The sequence below is a fragment of the Eubalaena glacialis genome, chromosome 3, assembly GCF_028564815.1.
Source record: "Eubalaena glacialis isolate mEubGla1 chromosome 3, mEubGla1.1.hap2.+ XY, whole genome shotgun sequence".
NCBI classification, from domain to species: Eukaryota; Metazoa; Chordata; class Mammalia; order Artiodactyla; family Balaenidae; genus Eubalaena; species Eubalaena glacialis.
The window spans coordinates 63,051,500-63,071,518 of record NC_083718.1 but is presented as its reverse complement, the minus strand read 5'-3'; the positions used below and the strand labels follow the sequence as shown (position 1 = coordinate 63,071,518).

At 34.1% G+C, this 20,019-nt stretch overlaps 1 protein-coding gene across 1 annotated transcript in view; it reads right to left on the bottom strand.

The window, feature by feature from the left end:
• The window catches only part of KIFAP3 (kinesin associated protein 3), a 163,380-nt gene that overhangs the window by 133,812 nt on the left and 9,549 nt on the right, over positions 1-20,019 (bottom strand). The window contains exons 2-5 of the mRNA XM_061183116.1: positions 14,677-14,808; positions 10,042-10,196; positions 7,489-7,544; positions 6,789-6,930 (exon numbers count right to left, since the gene is read on the bottom strand). Of these exons, the coding sequence (XP_061039099.1) occupies positions 6,789-6,930; positions 7,489-7,544; positions 10,042-10,196; positions 14,677-14,808 (485 nt within the window). The remainder of the gene's footprint in view (positions 1-6,788; positions 6,931-7,488; positions 7,545-10,041; positions 10,197-14,676; positions 14,809-20,019) is intronic.

The window sequence follows — 20,019 nt, the reverse complement described above, 5'->3', positions numbered from 1 at the left end:
AGCTGTCACTGTTTGCAGATGACATACTATACATAGAGAATCCTAAAGATGCTATCAGACAACTACTAGAGCTAATCAATGAATCTGGTAAAGTAGCAGGATACAAAATTAATACACAGAAATGTCTTCCATTCCTATACTCTAAGGATGAAAAATCTGAAAGATAAATTAAGGAAACACTCCCATTTACCACTGCAACAAAAAGAATAAAATACCTAGGAATAAACCTACCTAAGGAGACAAAAGACCTGTATGCAGAAAACTATAAGACACTGATGAAAGAAATTAAAGGTGATACAAACAGATGGAAAGATATACCATGTTCTTGGATTGGAAGAATCAACATTGTGAAAATGACTAAACTACCCAAAGCAATCTACAGATCCAACGCAATCCCTATCAAATTACCAATGGCATTTTTCACAGAACTAGAACAAAAAATTTCACGATTTGTATGGAAACACAAAAGACCCCGAATAGCCAAAGCAATCTTGAGAAAGAAAAACAGAGTTGGAGGAATCAGGCTCCTGGACTTCAGACTATACTACGAAGCTACAGTAATCAAGAGAGTATGGTACTGGCCCCAAAACAGAAATATAGATCAATGGAACAGGATAGAAAGCCCAGAGATAAACCCACACACATATGGTCACCTTATTTTTGATAAAGGAGGCAAGAATATACAATGGAGAAAAGACAGCCTCTTCAATAAGTGATGCTGGGAAAACTGGACAGCTACATGTAAAAGAATGAAATTAGAACACTCCCTAACACCATACACAAAAATAAACTCAAAATGGATTAAAGACCTAAATGCAAGGCCAGATACCATAAAAGTCTTAGAGGAAAATATAGGCAGAACACTCTATGACATAAATCACAGCAAGATCTTTCTTGACCCATCTCCTAGAGAAATGGAAATAAAAAGAAAAATAAACAAATGGGACCTAATGAAACTTCAAAGCTTTTGCACAGCAAAGGAAACCATAAATAAGACGAAAAGACAACCCTCAGAATGGGAGAAAATATTTGCAAATGAAGCAACTGACAAAGGATTAAACTCTGAAATTTACAAGCAGCTCATGCAGCTCAATATCAAAAAAAAACAAACAACCCAATCCAAAAATGGGCAGAAGACCTAAATAGACATTTCTCCAAAGAAGATATACAGATTGCCAACAAACACATGAAAGAATGCTCAACATTACTAATCATTAGAGAAATGCAAATCAAAACTACAATGAGGTATCACCTCACACCAGTCAGAATGGCCATCATCAAAAAATCTACAAACAATAAATGCTGGAGAGGGTGTGGAAAAAAGGGAGCCCTCTTGCACTTTTGGTGGGAATGTAAACTGATATAGCCACCATGGAGAACAATATGGAGGTTCCTTAAAAAACTAAAAATAGAACTACCATACAACCTAGCAATCCCACTACTGGGCATATACCCTTAGAAAACCATCATTCAAAAAGAGTCATGTACCACAATGTTCATTGCAGCTCTATTTACAATAGCCAGGACATGGAAGCAACCTAAGTGTCCATCGACAGATGAATGGATAAAGAAGATGTGACACATATATACAATGGAATATTACTCAGCCATAAAAAGAAACGAAATTGAGTTACTTGTACTGAGGTGGATGGACCTAGAGTCTGTCATACAGAGTGAAGTAAATCAGAAAGAGAAAAACAAATACTGTATGCTAACATATATGGAATCTAAAAAAAAAAAGAAAAAAAGTGGTTCTGAAGAACCTAGGGGCAGGACAGGAATAAAGATGCAGAGGTAGAGAATGGACTTGAGGACATGGGGAGGGGGAAGGGTAAGCTGTGACAAAGTGAGAGAGTGGCATGGACATATATACACTACCAGTTGTAAAATAGATAGCTAGTGGGAAGCAGCTGCATAGCACAGGGAGATCAGCTCAGTGCTTTGTGACCACCTAGAGAGGTGGCATAGGGAGAGTGGGAGGGAGACGCAAGAGGGAGGAGATATGGGGATATACGTATATGTATAGCTGATTCACCTTGTTATAAAGCAGAAACTAACACACCGTTGTAAAGCAATTATACTCCAATAAAGATGTTAACAAAAAAATAACTAAGTTGGAATAACTGGTTATACAATGTGGAAAAAAATAAAATTACATCTCTATCTGTCACTTTCAACAAAAATGAATTCCAGGGCCAAGCACTTCAGGAACAGCAGAGTAAGGACCTGCAAAAATCCACTCTTCCATAAGCAAATATAATACTGGGAAATTTTTTCAAAATCAACTCTTTTAGAACTCTGTAAATTAGTTTTGCAAAAACTCAAGAATTGTTTATTTAAGAAATATGGCTGACTTGGTAAGAACAGTGAGCTCTGTGGCATTTCAACTTGCCCAAATCCATCCCCTCTGTGCAACTTTGTGGAAACTTTGAAAACCAACAGCATCACAACCATGATATCTGTGCAAAACAGTAGCCCAGCAGCAACTGGAGGAAGTAGAACAGTGTGGTGCCCCCCCAAATTCCCACTCCAGTGAACTGTCAATATCTTATCCATCAGGATACTTGCTGAAAAGCTCCATTCCCATGGTTTGGCTTTATTTGACCTGACTCAGAGATTGCTCTTACAAACAGCCTTAGACCCAGGGCATTTGTTGAAAACTACCAGCAGCAACATTGCAGCTATGTGCAGCAGCCTAGCCAACTTGAGGTAACAAGAGGCTGACCAAAACACTTTAAAAGGAAAAACTGGGAAATGAGATATTCACTGGGTCTTTGAAAGACTCCAACACATTCCTCGGACTCCAGAAGGCCCGGCACACATGTAGGAATGTGCACATGCAGGGAAAGACCTAAAAGAGCCTAATCTCTCATCTCTGGACAACCTTGAGGCAATGTTCAAGCAGGAATTGAAGGCTAAGGCTTGTAAACTACTTCCCTGAGCACTGAAGATATCCTCCCACCCACATGTACACACCCACAGCCCCTCAGCAAAGGCTGGGACACTCTGTGCCAGGCATTTAAAGAAATCTCTATCTAATCATTAATTACCACTAAACTAACTGAGCAGAGGCTTCAGTGACTGCAGAGACAAAGAATACAGACTTTACAGTAATTAATTAATCCAGGAAACTCATTAAACAAATAAACAGCAAATATAACAAGTCCGGGAAGGAGTGGAAATCTGATTTCCAGAGTTGCCCCAATATTATTTCAACAACAACAAAAAATACAGCACATGCAAAGAAACAGAGGACAGCATATCCCATATTCAGAAAACACAGCATTCAATAGAAACTGTCCATGAGGAAGCTCACATTTTGAACTTATGAGACAAAGATTTTAAATTATGTGAAGTTATTGTAAATATATTTAAAGAACTAAAGGAAATCATGTCTAAAGAATTAAAGGAAAATATGAGAAGGTATGAGAATTATGTCTCACCAAACAAAGAATATCAATAAGGAGATACAAATTATACAAAATGAACCAAATAGAAATTCTGAAGTTGCAAGTATGATTTCTGAAATGAAAAATTCATTAGAAGGTCCTAACAGCAGATGTGAATTAGAAAAAAAAATCAACAAATGTAAAGGCAGGTTAATTAAGATTATCCAGTCTGAGGAACAGAAAGAAAGAAATAGAGCTTCAAAGACCTATATGACATCAACAGGTTTACTAACACGGGGGTCCCAAGGGGAAAGGATAGAGAGGAAGGAGCTAAATAAATATTTAACAAAATAATGTTCCAAACTTCCTAAACTTGATTAAAAACATTAATCTACATATCCAAGAAGCTCCACAAATTCCAAGCAAGATAAACTCAAAGATATGACCACCTAAACACATCATAAGTCAAACTGGCAAAAGCCAAAGGTAAAGCAAATGTTGAAAGTAGCAAGAGAAAATCAATTCAACATGTACACATGGTCCTCAATAAGGTTAACAGCTGGTTTCACATCAGAAACCATGCAGACATGAAGCCAGTGGGATGACATATTCAAATTGTAAAAGAAAAAGACTGTCAACCAGTAATTCTATATCCAGCAAAACTACCCTTTAAACAGAAGAAAAGTTATTCCTAGGTAAACAAAAACTTAGAGAATTTGTTGCTAGTAGACCTTTTCTATGAGAGATACTAAAGGGATTCCATCAGGCTGAAATGCAAGGACACTAGAGACTAACTTAAATCCAAACAGAGAAAAAAAGAGCACCGGTAAAGGTAACTCTCTCTATATATAAATATAAAATACGTTATAAACATATTTTTGATTGTATTATCTTCTTCTACCTGATTTTAAAATGCATATGTCAATAATTATATTACTTGCTGATAGGCTGATAATGTATGCAGATGTAATATGTATAAAATAATAGTATAAAGGTATGGGGTGGGAATAGAGGTATCCTGAAGGAAAGTTTTTGTATATTGTTAAAATTATGTTGGCATTAACTTAAACTAGATTTTAAAAATTTAAGATGGTATCTGTAATCCTAGGGTAACCACTTAGAAAATAATTCAGGAAAACACAGTAAAGGAACAACAAAAGAATTAAAATGGTATACTAGACTATATTTCACACAAAAGAAGGCAGTAATGGAGAAACAGAAGAACAAAAAAAGATAAAAGACATATAGAAAACACAAAGTGTTAGATGACAATCCTTTATGAGTAATTATGTTAATGGTAAATAGAATAAACATGCCAATCAGAAGGCAGATTGTTTGAATGTATTAAAAAAATATGATCCAACTGTATGCATTCTACAACAGAAACACTTCAGATTCAAAGACACAAATAGGGTGAAAGTAAAAGAATGGAAAAAGATATGTCACGCAAAAAAAAAAAAAAAAGACATTAGACTAAAAAAAACTATTTCTAAGTACATAAAAGAAAAAGGATGTATAGTTGACCCTTCAACAACATGGGTTTGAACTGCACAGGCCCATTTATACTTGAACATGGGTTTAAGCTTATGTGTGCATAAGCGGACCCAGGCAGTTCAAACCCATGTTGTTTAAGGGTCAACTGTACATGATCCGTGGTTGGTTGCATCCGCAGATGTAAGGATATGGAGGACTAACTATGGGACTTGAGCATCTGCAGATTTTGGTATCCTTGGCAGGCCTCAGAACCAATCCCCCATGGATATCAAGGGATGACTGTATATATAATACATATATATATAAAAGAAAAAGGATGTATACTCATATGTAAATATACATATATTCACATGTATATATAAATTCAAACTTCACAGGGTAGGAATTCCAGAAGTCTAGTGACATGAGAAAAAGATCAAATTCATTATAAATCAGGCAAATACAACTTAAAACAAAGAGATATTGTTTATTACCAACAATACAGTGGCAAAAATGTTTAAGTTTTATAGCCTTCATATTCCACTGGTCTGGAGAGACAGCGGCACAACCACTTTGGAGGACAATTCAGAAATATCCCTAAGACATTATGACCTGCATTTCTGTACGACCTTTGTTTCTGTGTACACACACTTAAAAAATCCTTGCCTGTGTATATAAGATATGAACAAAGATGTTCACTAAAGTTCCCTACTGAAAACTTTGGAAACAACCAAATGACCATCAAAAGGGGAATGGCTAAAGAATATGCATAACTTCATAAAATACAATAATCAAAAGTAGTTCAAAACTAATTACACTGTATGTATCTATATGCATATAATCTTGAAACATTACTACATGGAGAAAAAATTACCAAGTAAGAAGTGTGATATAATTAACATAAAAATTCATATAAGGTAATACTCTATTTTTAATACAGGAAAAAACCCTATATATATATGTATAAATATATGGAAAAGATCTGGAAGAATGCACTCCAAACTCCAACAGATTATAGACTAATGGTCAAAGGGGGTTTTATCTGTAATACTCTAATTCTTTAAAAAGAATATATTAATATATGAGTTGTATAATTTAGAAAATACTTAAAATGTACAAATTTCCTAACTGGAATATTGGTAATATCCTATGACTCTCTGGACAGATCTCTGGATATATTTTCCATGCTACAAAGCATTGATGTGCACTGTGCAGCCTCCATAAAAGGAGTTTGACAATAGATTAAAAAGTATTCCTTCACATGTGATGGAAATCATATCATAACAATATCTTCCATATTTTATTTTTGGCAAAAGTGTAATCAGAAAATTATAATAATTCTATAGTGGTATTCTACAGTGGTATTACTGAGAAAAAAGGTTTTAAGAGCATTATATCTCCGTTTTCTTTTATTACCCAGCACTTCTAATGAAAAGAAAGCAAATACTTGGCATCAAAATCAATCTAAATGAAATTTAAAAGATTACTATTTTTGGCTGTGCTATTAAAAGAAAACTAACATTGGAACTGTAATTTAATAAAAGCATATACATACATGTGCAAATGTCAAAAGTCTGATATTGTATCCTAATTGAAAGAATAAAAAGTCTTCCAGAATAGAAGAAAAAATAAAAAGTCTTCCAGAATAGAAGAAAGAAAAGATTCAGTACCATTAATGCTTTACTTTTCTGGTTTAAATTATTAGTGAATCCTCCAGAGAATATTTAAATGTTATGCCCACATGTTAAGAAATTTGAGTAAGAAGGAAAGTATAAAGAGCTGGAAAATAAGTGCATTCCTAAGCTTGATATAAATAATTTTGGCTTACCCCTCTATGATAATAAATTTAAAAATCATATTTCACAATAATAATTCTACTTTAAATATTTATAGATAAGTCTATAAATTCAAGTCTATAAATTCTACCATTCAATAGTAGTTCTTCCAAGTTATCAGGATTTCGAGCAAGCTGTAGGATCAAAGCAGAACCCCGAACCTTGTCAGGAATATCTTCATATAATAACTCAATGTACTCATCCATGTCATTAATGTTAGCAACTTCATCAATCTGAAACAAAGGAAGAGGAAGGAAGTACTCTAAAAGAATAATGCTCAACAGAGCCAATGTCAAAGGAATGGTATTTTGTGATCAATAAACTGCCCTTGATAGTAAGAGACAAGTTTTCAAATGACTTACAGTTGCCATCTTTTTGTAGAGGGGGAAATTAGACCTTTGGGTGATAGGACTCCTGAGTGAAAGTAGTCATAAACCATATGATAAAATGGGATGTACATAAACTCTAAAACTGGCCTATTTATATTGATAAAGTATCTTAAATGTAATGCAAAATAGTATCTACCATAATAAATTAAACATACTTTAAAACATAGTACAATAAGAATATTTAAAACATTTCACAACTTATTTATCAAAATAAATTATGTCTAAAAGACACATCCAATAATTTTTGCCTTTATTAAATACTGATTTTCTACCTTTTTCAGGTACTTTAAGTTCAACCATTTTTAAAAATTCCACATTTGTTTAATGTGATTGTATGAATTATTGATGGTAAAAAGCAATACCTTAGAATCAATTCTCTATTAGATAAAAATACAGTCTTACCTCCATTCCTTCAAAAGGAGGTGGATCTTTAGGCTTGCTTGATTTTTCTTTTTTTTCTGTAAAAAGATTTTTTTCTTATGAGAAGAACAACGTTTTTAGGTTTCTGGGTAATTTTTATTTTCAGCATCTGAGTTTAAATCTAGCTAAGTTGGGGATCTTCAAATGGGTAATTTATGAAATAACCTTTTTTCCAATGTATAAAAAATGCTCATCTATAATGCATTTGTTCTAATAAGGATATCACGGAGAGTATAATAGAATCTATAAATAATCTCCAAGCTATGTTAGGTAGCAATTTAAACTCCCTCTTTGGCCAACATTTTAGGTATGTAAATAGCCAGACTCTCAACAAGAAGCAAAATACTCCATTTTAAGTTTTCTTTCTTTTCCTAATTCACATTTAAGGTAAGAACAGGAAAATCAATAAGGCAAAGAAAAACTAATGAGTTGAGTAATATAAAAACTAAAATAAAAACTAACAAAGGAAAAGGAAAAGAAATAACTTGGATAAAGTTAAAAAGCTAAAATACAGTTGCTGATTTTTTAAACAAAATTAGGATCATAAATTAAAAGGCAAATGTTTAATATTTGTGTTAATTTAATCCTCACTTGTTCCCAAATGAATTAAAGAGGTATTCAAAGGTGCTGAACACAACTTTGAGTCATTTTTTATGTTGAATTATTTGATTCACAGCAGAACTTCATTTTGTAAACAAAAAATTATCAAAAATGCTTCACTGCTCTGATCTGGGTCAAAAACCTAAGCAATGAATGTACATTAAAATAAGTTCAAGTTGTATCAAATTTTTGATTCTATAATTAGCAAATGTTTTACATATAATAGGAATTAGCCCTGATTGTTTTCAGAGGAAGGTAGCCGTTATGGACAAAGTTATGTTTTCTTAACAGTTAGATTTTTCCTCAAACAGATAATTTACTATGACAGTGATTTTAATTAAGCAAAGAAAAAAAAATACTTATGGTAAAGAATCACATAATCAAATAACTATTATTGTTTTGTTTCAACCACTTTTAGGGCTAGGTTTCTGGCTTTGAAATAGTGAATATCAAGTAAAAAGGAAAGAAAATGGAATAGTTTTTTAAAATAAGTGTACATATACTACAGTATAGCATTTCATATATGCCTCCAAACATTAATATCTATATAGAGAAACATATTGATTTGAATTAATTTATCTACTTATGATAACATGAAAATTTCCTCATATTCCTCTAATTTCTGGGGAAGGAGGTGAGAAGACTGATTTACTCTGAAAACTCACTGAAAGGGTTTTCATTCGTTTAAAGATATTTTATTACAAATGCCCTCGGAATTATATTAATTTAGCATTAGGAAAGATCAATTTTAACTATATTGTACAACCTACAGTAAGTACACACACATCTTAAAAGAGCATAGAATTTATTTTTCTCACTTACTTATTGAAGCTATCTCTCATCATTTAGTAACACTGTTAACAGGAATATTGTATCAAAAAAGAGATAATAAAATTTTTGATAATATTTTCCTTATAGCACTTATTATTAATAATTAATAGGTATACACTGAGTGACAGCTATGTAGTTGGAAACAATCAAATTCAAAATGCTCATTTTTGCTTTTAAATAAATTCACAGCTATTCAATTCATTCAACACACATATATTGATCATATAAAGTGTGTTAGATACTATATACAGTGACAATTAATGAAAGTATATATTAGGCACAAGGCATTTTATTTGCTGTGGATGGAGAGAGAAGACTGGTTAATCTGAAAAAAGTCCAAGTGAATTTTCTCTTTCATTTTTCTATTTAATACAATCAAAACTAAAGTATAAGTTATTTCAAGGGTACCATATTTTAGAACTCACCAATGATAAAAGAAAGATATATGTAAACTTAATAAATACTATGAAATGGAATAACTAACCATTGAATAACCTGAGATGACTTTCCATTCAAATGTCTGTACTCTCGTTTTGTTTTGGGTTTGGATTATTTGAAAATGTCTTCTATAAATAATCAACTGCTTAGCTCTAATATTTTAATGGCTTGGTTCTTTTATGAGGTAATTAAAGATAGAAGAATGGTAACAACAAAGACGTTTAGGAATGAAAAGGTAATGTTTTCCTAACAAAGATTCACAAAACTTATGCATATGACATATATTTTAACATTTAAATAAGTAATCCATTCAAATTATCAATTAAATGTCAATAAAAAATTTAGAAAATATAAATCTAGTTGCTGGGGTAGAGAAAACAGGTTTTCTGCTCCCAATTTTCTCCTTTTATTATTCTAGAATCAATATGATATTTGCTTTTTTACTCATTATTTCAGCACATGTGTACACACACAGTATGAAATAGATCATTTTGGAAGCATCTATCATAAAGCCTGGCATGTAGGAAACTAGTATGTTTCTTTATTCTTTCATTCACTTACTTAGAGCACTGGCAAAAGAAAACTCACCATTCAAATATCAAAAGTACAAACCATAGTCAAACAACTCTGGTTTTGCATTAAAAAGTTAGGAATTCTTCTGCTTACCTTTTCCTGACGCTGAATCACGGCGGTTCTGGAGATAGTACAACAGCTGTTCTACCTCATTTAGCTTTGAGGGATGAATGAGTTTACATTCTTCAACCACCTTTCGTGCCAGGGAAGTTATATCTGTGTTGGCATTGAGACTCTTAAGACGAATACTGCAGGCATATCAGAATTTTCCAACTCAGGTATTATTAAAGTAAGTGATAACTTAAACAATACTTCTTTTAAATAATTTACAAAACATTTAAATGTACCTAACACAGTCTCTTTTAGTAAAATATAATAAAGTATTAGATATAATTAGGCTTAGAAAAAAATGCAAAGCAATGATTTTCCTTGAGCTGGACAAATGAGATAACAAAAGGAATGGTAAAATCTACATCTGACTCTTCTAGGCAGGATAGCATATCCAGAGAGCTTGTTTTTAAAGTCTTTCTGATATCACATCAAGTTTTTAGTTATTATTAGATGTGAAAATCCATACTGCCAAAAATAAATCATTTTCTTGACCATATTCACAGTCATTTTCTTTTCAGTTATGGGCAAGACACAATATTAATATATTCGGATTCGGTTGTTCTGATGGAAATTATATAGAAGACAGAAGAAAACAAAGTAGGATGCATTTTAAGATCTATATGAGTAATGCTGAGGAACAAATAAATATAGTTATACCTGTTAGTACATTAAAAAAAAAAAACAAACATGTTCTCCCTCCTTTTTAATTTAATCCAGGAGATTCACTGGAAGGTCAATAAGAAAAGGTTGTTCAAAATCTGGAAACAACTACCAATTTACGTGGATTCATGGCACCAAAGAAAGCTATAAGGACATAAAATTAGGTTCAGGGAAAAGACTCAAACTGGTGGCAAAAGATTCTTGCAAAGCAGATGCATTCACGAAAAGCTTAGATTCAAAAAGAGAAACATAAGAAAGTAGCCACTATGTTGAAATACTTCTTAGTGAAGATGGCCAATTTTTGGAGAGACTCAAGGTATTAGAGGCAACAGGGACAGAGACCTCAGAAAAATGTCCTGCACTCAGCATCTGTGAAATCATTATTCAGATACAGATGCTCTCTCCTGAAACAAGTCTAGTAAAGTGATTTGAATACTGTTCACAGCTTTATAGTCATCCTCGAAACTGGTCCTCTTGGGATTCTATAAGCTACCTAATAGCTTTTAATAAATTCCTTTTATGCTTGAATTTTCTAGAGTGGCTTCTAATGTCTGTAACAAGAACCCTAGCAATACTCTGTCCCTTTATTTTAATTTTTCTCTAATTTATTTGGCTGTTTAAGTTCCTACATTTTAAATCTTTTAAACTGTTGAATATTTTTGTATAACTTTAGCTGCACATCAGAAAGCAGAGATATAAAGGAGAGTCCATTCAGAGAAAAACTCTCAAAAGACATCTCCATGTTTAATTTTAACAAGGAACTGGGAAATCTTGAGTTTCCATAAATCTGATTGAGAAGAAGCACAACAGAAACTCTATAAACATGTATTTTTGAAATTTTCCTACTAGTTTTTTTTAGAGCAGTTTTAGGTTTACAGAAAATCTGTGCTGAAAGTACAGTTACCATATATGTCCCCACTACCCTCCCCCAGTACAGTTTCTTCTATTATTACCATCTTGTGATAGTGTGGTAACTTTGTCACAATTGATGAATCACTATTGATATATTATTGACTAAAGTCTACAGTTTACATTGAGGTTCACTCTTTGTATTGTATAGTTCTGTGCACTTGGACAAATGCATAATTTCATGTATCCACCATTAAAGTAGCATACAAAATAGTTTTGCTACCCTAAAAATGCCCTGTGTTCCACATATTCTCCCCTCCCACCCCCAAACTCCTGACAATGTCTAATCTATTTTTACTTTAGTTTTGCCTTTTCTAGATGGTCATACAGTTGGAATCATACAGTATATAGCTTTTCCAGTCTGGCTTCTTTCATTTAGCAATATTCATTTAGGTTCCTCTATGTCTTTTCATAGCTTGATGGTTGATTTCTTTTTAGTGCGGAATAGTACTTGACTATATGGATGCAACACAGTTTGTTTACCATTTGCCTACTGAAGGATATCTTGGTTGCTTACAATTGTTGACAGTTATAAATAAAGCTGCTATAAACATTCATGTGCAGGTTTCTGTGTGGAAATACATTTTCAACTCATTTGGGTTAATATCTAGGAGCACAGCTGTTGGATCATATGGTAAGTGTATGTTCAGCTTTGTAAGAAACTGCCAAAATGACTTCCAAAGTAGCCGTACCATTTTGTATTTCCACCAGCAATGAATGAGTTCCTGTTGCTCTACTTCCTCACCAGCATCTGGTGCTATCAGTGTTTTAGACTTTACACATTTTAATAGGTGTGTAGTAGTATCTTGATTTAATAAAGCAGATTTTTTCTATCTTTTTTTAGATTTATTTTCTACCAATATATATATTAGCAATCTGATTCATCATCTTCTTTCCATCCAAGTAATAGAAAGATTCTCTTCTGTTAGTGTGTACATCTCTCTCCTAAATCCTTCCCTTGTTAAAAGAGACAAAGAAAAAGTATGTAGGACTAGAATTTTTAGAAAATGTCAGCTGTATGTTTACTGATTACTTCTAAAATCAAAAAATAGGCCCCCTTCATTAGGCAGCCCATGCCTATTAGTAATACCAAAAACTCATACCAAAAAATGCCCATATTATTTTTGGACCATAACCATAGATTTCTCATAATGAAATGTTCAGAAAACTGGGACTCTGTTGAAGGTGGGCTTATACATTCCTTTATCCGATAAGGGAGAATGAAATACATGTCTTCTGGACCTGAGCCATAGCACTGACTACCACAGTTTAATGACAGTTTCATTTCACACCTATCTCAATCTATATGAGTGTCCCCCTCAAAACCCTCACCCCCAGCTGCCACCATTGATAAATCCTCTTAAACTATCAACAAACCATATTCTCCTTTTGGTCCCACAATATGATTCTTCTCCAAATCTTGAGCAGCCAGGTTGAATACCACAAAGTTGGGTTACAGAGGTTTTTCCCATACTGATGTTTAAATCCACTTACACTAGCCAGTTGGCAGTAACTCTTTCCAGGTGGCTCTCTAGTGAATGTACCCCTTGTCTAGAAAGCCTACAGATTTTCAAACAATAACAACATTCTCACTTAATTTTAATTGAATAAGGCTACCGACTACACTATTAAGAACTAAAAACTAAATTTCTCTCATGAAATGTGGATGCATGAGGTTCTAATGGCAAAGACTCCTAATCTGCTAGCTTTTCTTTGGAAGTCAAATTAATAAAATCTCAAGAGATGTTACTTTCTCAAAATGTACAAAATTTAGGCAGTAATCACAAACACACAAATGGAAGAAAGTGTGAGAGAACACAAAAAACTGTGAGCACGTGAGTTAAAATCTACAGTGTAGGTATGTATGTGTGCATGTGTATATCTCTTCAATCTAGTGGATTATCCAAAGACTCATTTATTTTTAATGAATTATCTGTGTAATTTAGTCTTTTAACCCAAATAAGAAGAGAGACTACAGATCTTAATAAGACAGTAGGTAGCTTCTCTTTTCAGGTTGCTATACAATAAAGTTTCTTAATTGAAACACTATAAAAATTTGGGGCCAAATAATTTTTTGTTTGTAAGTGCCTATCTTATGCATTGTAGGATGTTTTGCAGCACCCCAGCCTCTATCCACTAGATACCAACAGCACCCTCCAGTTATCACAACCAAAATGTCTCCAGGTATTGCCAAATGTCCCCTGGGGGAAAAATCCTAACCAGCTGAGAACCACTGCTATATATTTAAAATACAGTGCTGTTCAGTGTGCTAAATACTAAATACTATCACATGCACTTCTAGCATCCTGAATATACTTAATACCACCAAAACACACTAACTTTTTAACTAGTTCCCAAATCAAAATTATCTACGGGGGGAAGAAAGTTGGGAAAGAATACTAGGTGATCTCAGACCCTCTCTACTTCCACAAAACTATGGAAGGAGCGCAAGATCATCGCCAGCACAACTGAAGACTAATGAAAAAGGCCAGTTCCCAAGGGACTCTTGAAAGTACTATGAAAGCAGGAAGGAAAGTGTGTAGAACATAGGGAGATCTAAGCTCAATTCATTTAGTCAGAAAATGCTTGTCCTATTACTAATATCTTTCACAGCGCTAGATTTTTAAGGGATGAATTCAAGGTACATGCCCCATTTGTGAATTCTGGATGTCATATCACTTTCTGTAATTCCAGGGAAGAAAGAACAACACAGGATCCCCTAAAATACAAATTTCCTAAATTAAGCTAAAAAGTCCTATATAAACATATCTTTTATAGTTGATTTCACAAGTTATATTCTATTATATGCATTTACTAAATGGGATAAATAAGAACAGGCATTTTTCATTAGGTTCCAATTATGCTCACATAAACATGATTTTCTCTGGAATATACTCTGTATTTATAATTTAATATAGTCTCCGCTTCACTGAGATAATGTATGTCTGTAAGAACGCCATAATCATTTATCATCTATGCAAGTTTAAATAACATCAGATTTCTATAAAGTTTACTACTTTCAAATGTGCACAAATGAAGAAAACTTACATTTTTTGGCATTCCTTTCGTTCTCCCAACATGGGATCCCCCATTTCTCCAAGAATGGTAGCTTCCACTTCATATTGAACAATGAGTGCTTTTTCTGATGGATGTACATCAATATTTCCTCCTTTAACTTTCCTATTAATATAAAATAAAAACAGGCATAGCTACATTAAAAGCTCACAAAACATCCAAGGTTTTTATCTAGTTCCTAGTTCCAAAAACATGTGGGCTGGATTAACATATGCATTTAAATCAGATTTACTCTTGACTTGGACCAAGAAATAACTCTTTTTCTCCAACTCTGTAAACTCTGTACTGTACATGTAATTCTTGGTCTTGCAGAAAGTACCTTTATGAATAGCTCTGAGAAAAAATACATTTACCCAAAGAATCATGCATAATAGCCAGTGAATAAAACAAACAATTAAGATGGTTTTGGAGAGAATAATCTCAATCAAAAGTCAGCAATTCAGGGCTTCCCTGGTGGTGTAGTGGTTGAGAGTCCGCCTGCCAGGGCAGGGGACGCGGGTTCGAGCCCTGGTCTGGGAGGATCCCATATGCTGTGGAGCAGCTGGGCCCGGGAGCCACAACTACTGAGCCCGTGCACCTAGAGCCTGCGCTCTGCAACAAGAGAAGCCCTGCTCGCCGAAACTGAGAAAGTCTGCACGCAGCAATGAAGATCCAACTCAGCCACAAATAAATAATAAAATAAATTTTAAAAAAAAGAAAAAAAAAAAAAAGTCAGCAATTCAAAACCAAAGGCAGCTACCCCAAAATTTATATTAAAAAAAAAAATCAACCGCCCAATAATTAGTCCATTAACTGTATCACAGAATGACATGAATTATCTAAACTGCAAAATAATATTGATTATGTATTATCTTACGTAATTATATAAATTGAATTAGTACCTAAATCACTCTTCAAATCACACACAAGTTGTGTAACAAAAAAGCACTTACAGGTTATATTCTATAGTCACATATCTCAAATTATAGTGCCATCAGTAGTTTCAATAGAAAGATTGTATATACTTTGTCCCCAGACCCCTAAAGTTATAGAACAAATTTTTTTAATTGAAGTATAGTTGCCTTACAATATTATATTGGTTTCAAGTGTACAACATAGTGATTTTATAGTTTTACTTTGGCTATAATCCCTGTGCTGTACATTACATCCTTGTAACTTATTTTATACCTAGCTGTTTGTACCTGCTAATCCCCCTTCACCTATTTTGGCCCTCGCCCTACACCTCTCCCTTCTGGGGACCACTAGTTTGCTATCTGTATCTCAGAGTCTGTTTCTGTGTTGTTATATTCGTTCATTTGTTTTATTTTTATATTTTACATATAAGTGAAAACATACAGTATTTGTCTTTCTCTGCCTGACTTATTCCACTAAGCATAATATCTTCCAGGTCCATCCATGTTGCCACAATAATGAATTAATCACTACTTGTTATTGCCCACTTTAGGATCTGATAAAATGAGTTTTATTAAAGGAGATTAAGCAATGGAAACAAGCAAAATTTCCCACTGTAGTCAGAGCCAGCTAGCTGGCTAGTGAGGTCTTTTAGCCTAATGGGAAGGAATAGAAATATGACAACATCTTAAATTCCAATAATCAGAAACTCAAAGCTTTTCCTTCAGTTAGGAATAATTGGCTTATTATGCATATTTTCAATGTAATTTTTAAATTTTTCTTTCACCAGAATTCTTTATTACAACAAGGGTAAGGCTCTTCAGTCTGTATTAGGACAATGATTAAGAGTCAAGTATAGAGACAGAGTAGGAAATCAAATATACAGAAGCTAGAGTCTAGGTAGGTCAGCAACTAAACTGACAGTTAAGACATACAGAACAAAGCCTATAAAGAATAAAAGCAAAAACAGGTAGGCCAGTAAAAAACAGGGAGTTGGGAAATTAGATATATACACACATATTAAAGAGAATGGTACAGCTTCCAAAAGATAAGATAAATGCATACAAGTTCAGGCTAGCAGTCAAAAGCTAGAGAAACCACAGGAATCAAGAGAGTAAGTAAGAGAGCTAAAAACCAAATGTAATATAGCATTAAAGAAACTATTTAATTATAAAGAGAACTAGTTATTTGCTTCCTGATGAAATGGAGAGCAACCCCAGTACTGAACTTCTTATATAGGAGAGGGTAACTGTATCCAATTGAAGAGAATCATAAGGATGAAATGTAAGTGCAGATCCTAAGAGTAACCTCATACCAACACTTTCAAAGAGGGTCTTCCACATAATAACAACTGACAGAAAAGCATAATTGTTATCCTCTGGTCTGATATTTTGCCTTTCTCCAAAGAAATCAAATAGTTCAAAGAACCTCACTATTCCTTTTCAGCTTTCATTTGCTTTTTTTTTCTGTATGTGTCTTTTAAAGAAGTTAATTAATTTTATAATATTTATTTTTTATTGCTAATACAATTTATGCTTACTGTAGAAAAAACAGAACACAGAAATTAGCAAAGAGAAAAAATAAACTGAAAAAGTTAGAAGAAAGCAATTGTTACCATTTAGCACATACACATCCAGACATTTTTCTACCTATATGTAGATAATATATAATGAGAGAACGTCAGCTCTAGAATTTCTTTAAAGAAAAGGCTTAAGGGTAGCAATCTGGTAGGGTTAAAACTACATTTGAATAGCAATTTACATAAGATTGACACAAGTATTAAATGTTTATATCATTGTGGGGGCTGATGGAGATTATGGGATGGATAAACCCCTTCCCTGTTCCCCTTGGCACTGCCACTGAATATATAAAATACACATATTACAAACTAAGCTCATATTATATATACTGTGTGTAACATACTTTCCAAAATTACTATATAATGACTTTAAAAGAATACTTTGCCTTTAGAACTTCTTATAGTCAAATACTAGATACTCCATTTGTCGAACACCTTGATTCTTTATTTCTAACTTACATTGCACGAAATTTACAAGATTCCCTTACAAAACATTCAAAACCATTTGCAGGACACTTGGTTGATTTACAAAGTAGTTCTCTAAAGGCTCAAAACATTTTGTAATTCAGTTACTCTATATTTACGAATGATATAAATATTTTTAAATTGACAAACATGGTTTCAAATTCTATTTTGGTTGGTAAAATATTCCAGCTTTTTGGACACAATTATGAATTATGTCTACATGCAACCTGTGACAAGTACACATCTGCTGTTGATAGCTGATTTAGTATGAAAAATTGCTTTTACCATAACAATGTGCCTCATCAAAATTTATACTTGTATTATCACCACAAAATGAATAATTTTATCTTAAATGCTATACTTCTAAACTGAATTTAAAATGGCATTCATAATGATGTCAGATATTTAACAATTGAGACAATGAACTTCAAATGCTTTATTTGGAATCCATGAATCAGGTGAGAAATAATTTAGCCCATTATTAGAATTAACTGATTTACTATTTGTAGCATCTTATGACACTGATATTAAACTGATATCTTTTAACTGTCTGCAAATTTCTTGTACTAATGGAGCCTTCTTAATAACGGCTCTACTTCATCTTTTTTTTTTTTTTAACCTGCACAAGAAAACTGGAACCAAAAATGTGCTAAATTGATTTAGAAAAAGTTTTGCTTTTTTAATCTCAATATGAAGTGAAGTCATGCTTCACAGACTGATATAAGATATACCTTTCTTTATCTACATGTGATAATTGTCACCTTCCGGCAGAGTATTCTTAATTACTAACTTCTAAAGTACATCCTGATGTTTCTAGACTTCATGTGGTCGATGATATCATTATGATCCCTACAACAGATAACAAATGCTGACTAACACTGTGCTCCATATTCATTACCAATTTCCTAGAGAAACAAAATTTAGCCCTTAATTTTTCATTAAACAGGTTTTATTTTTTTTAAATTATTGCTGTCAAAAGGGCTTATTACAGGTTTGTGTTCAAGACTGTGATGTAGGAGGTTCCTGAACTCACCTCCTCCCATAGACGCACTGAGTCTATACCATCTATGAAACAATTTCCTCTGAACGCCCCCCCCGCCCCCACCTTGGGACTTCCCTCGTGGTCCAGTGGTTAAGACTCCATGCTCCCAATGCAGGGGAGCCCACATGCTGCAACTAAAAAAAAAAACAAAACAAAAAAACCCAAAAAACCCAAACTAGCTGAGCAATGCCCACAAATTGAGCAAACAAGAAAACCCACATTGAAGCAAATAAGAGAGACTGAGACACAATCTTGCCATAAACCCCACCTCTGGTGTGGAGACCCACAACTGGGCAAAAACTCACACCTGAGCTGCTACTTGAGGAATGAAGGATTTGAACCCTACATCTGGCACCCACCTTTTAAGACCTACACCTGAGAGACAAGCCCCCAAAACATCTAGCTTCCATGAGACCCCAGTGGCTATAGCAAAACAGTGAAACAGTTCTTAAAGGGCTTGTACATGCAAGCTCACCCACCCTAAAGCCTAGTGCAGAGGCAACTGACTAAAAAGCACCTAGACTTTCTGTTAAAAAGGATTATTTGTTTATCTTAAAGGGTCGGCCTGAGGGGCCAGCATCTAATTTAACATATGAGTCTACTGAAATACTCAGGATGGAGGCTGGCAGGTTCCATCTTTATGCTCTCCAGATCACCAGTATCTCCCAGAAAAGAGCTTGTACTGCTGTCTTCTGGTGTCCTGATTATTGCAGCTGCTGCCCAGGGGACACCTCTAGATGACCTGACTCTGGTGGCCATCAGGGCTTACGTTCCCAGGTCCCACAGGACCATAACAGATAGAGGGAGTTCTTAACTGGCTACCACTCCCAGGGCACAGCAGAGAGGCAACAGATTGAGGCAACCAATCTTTCTATGAAAGAGATCTGTTAGCTTATCTTCATAGCTGTGGACTTAGGGGCAGGCTTCTAATTAAACACATCTAAAGGCTGACTGTCATCCTCTCCAGAGACCTGGGAGAGCAGATGCTATCTTTGCACTCTCCCTCTGTCCCACTCCAGAGCACTAGTGTATCCTGGAGGAGAGCTTGTACACTTACCTGGTGCCCCAGTTTTTGTGGCTGCCACCCAGGTGATCACCTGGTTCTGGTGGCCACTGGGGCTTGTATTCATGAGTTCAAAGAGACATTAGTGAAAGAAAAAAAACAGTTATTAACTGGTTATTACCCCAGGACTCAGCTCAGAGGGAGCACTAAAAATAAAGTAGGCTACTTGGACAATCACTAAGGTCTGAAAGACAACCAAGAGCTAGGCATGGTTGAATAAAAAGGTTCATCTCCTAAACAAGACCACTCCTTTCAGAATGGGAGGGGTGGCTGTTT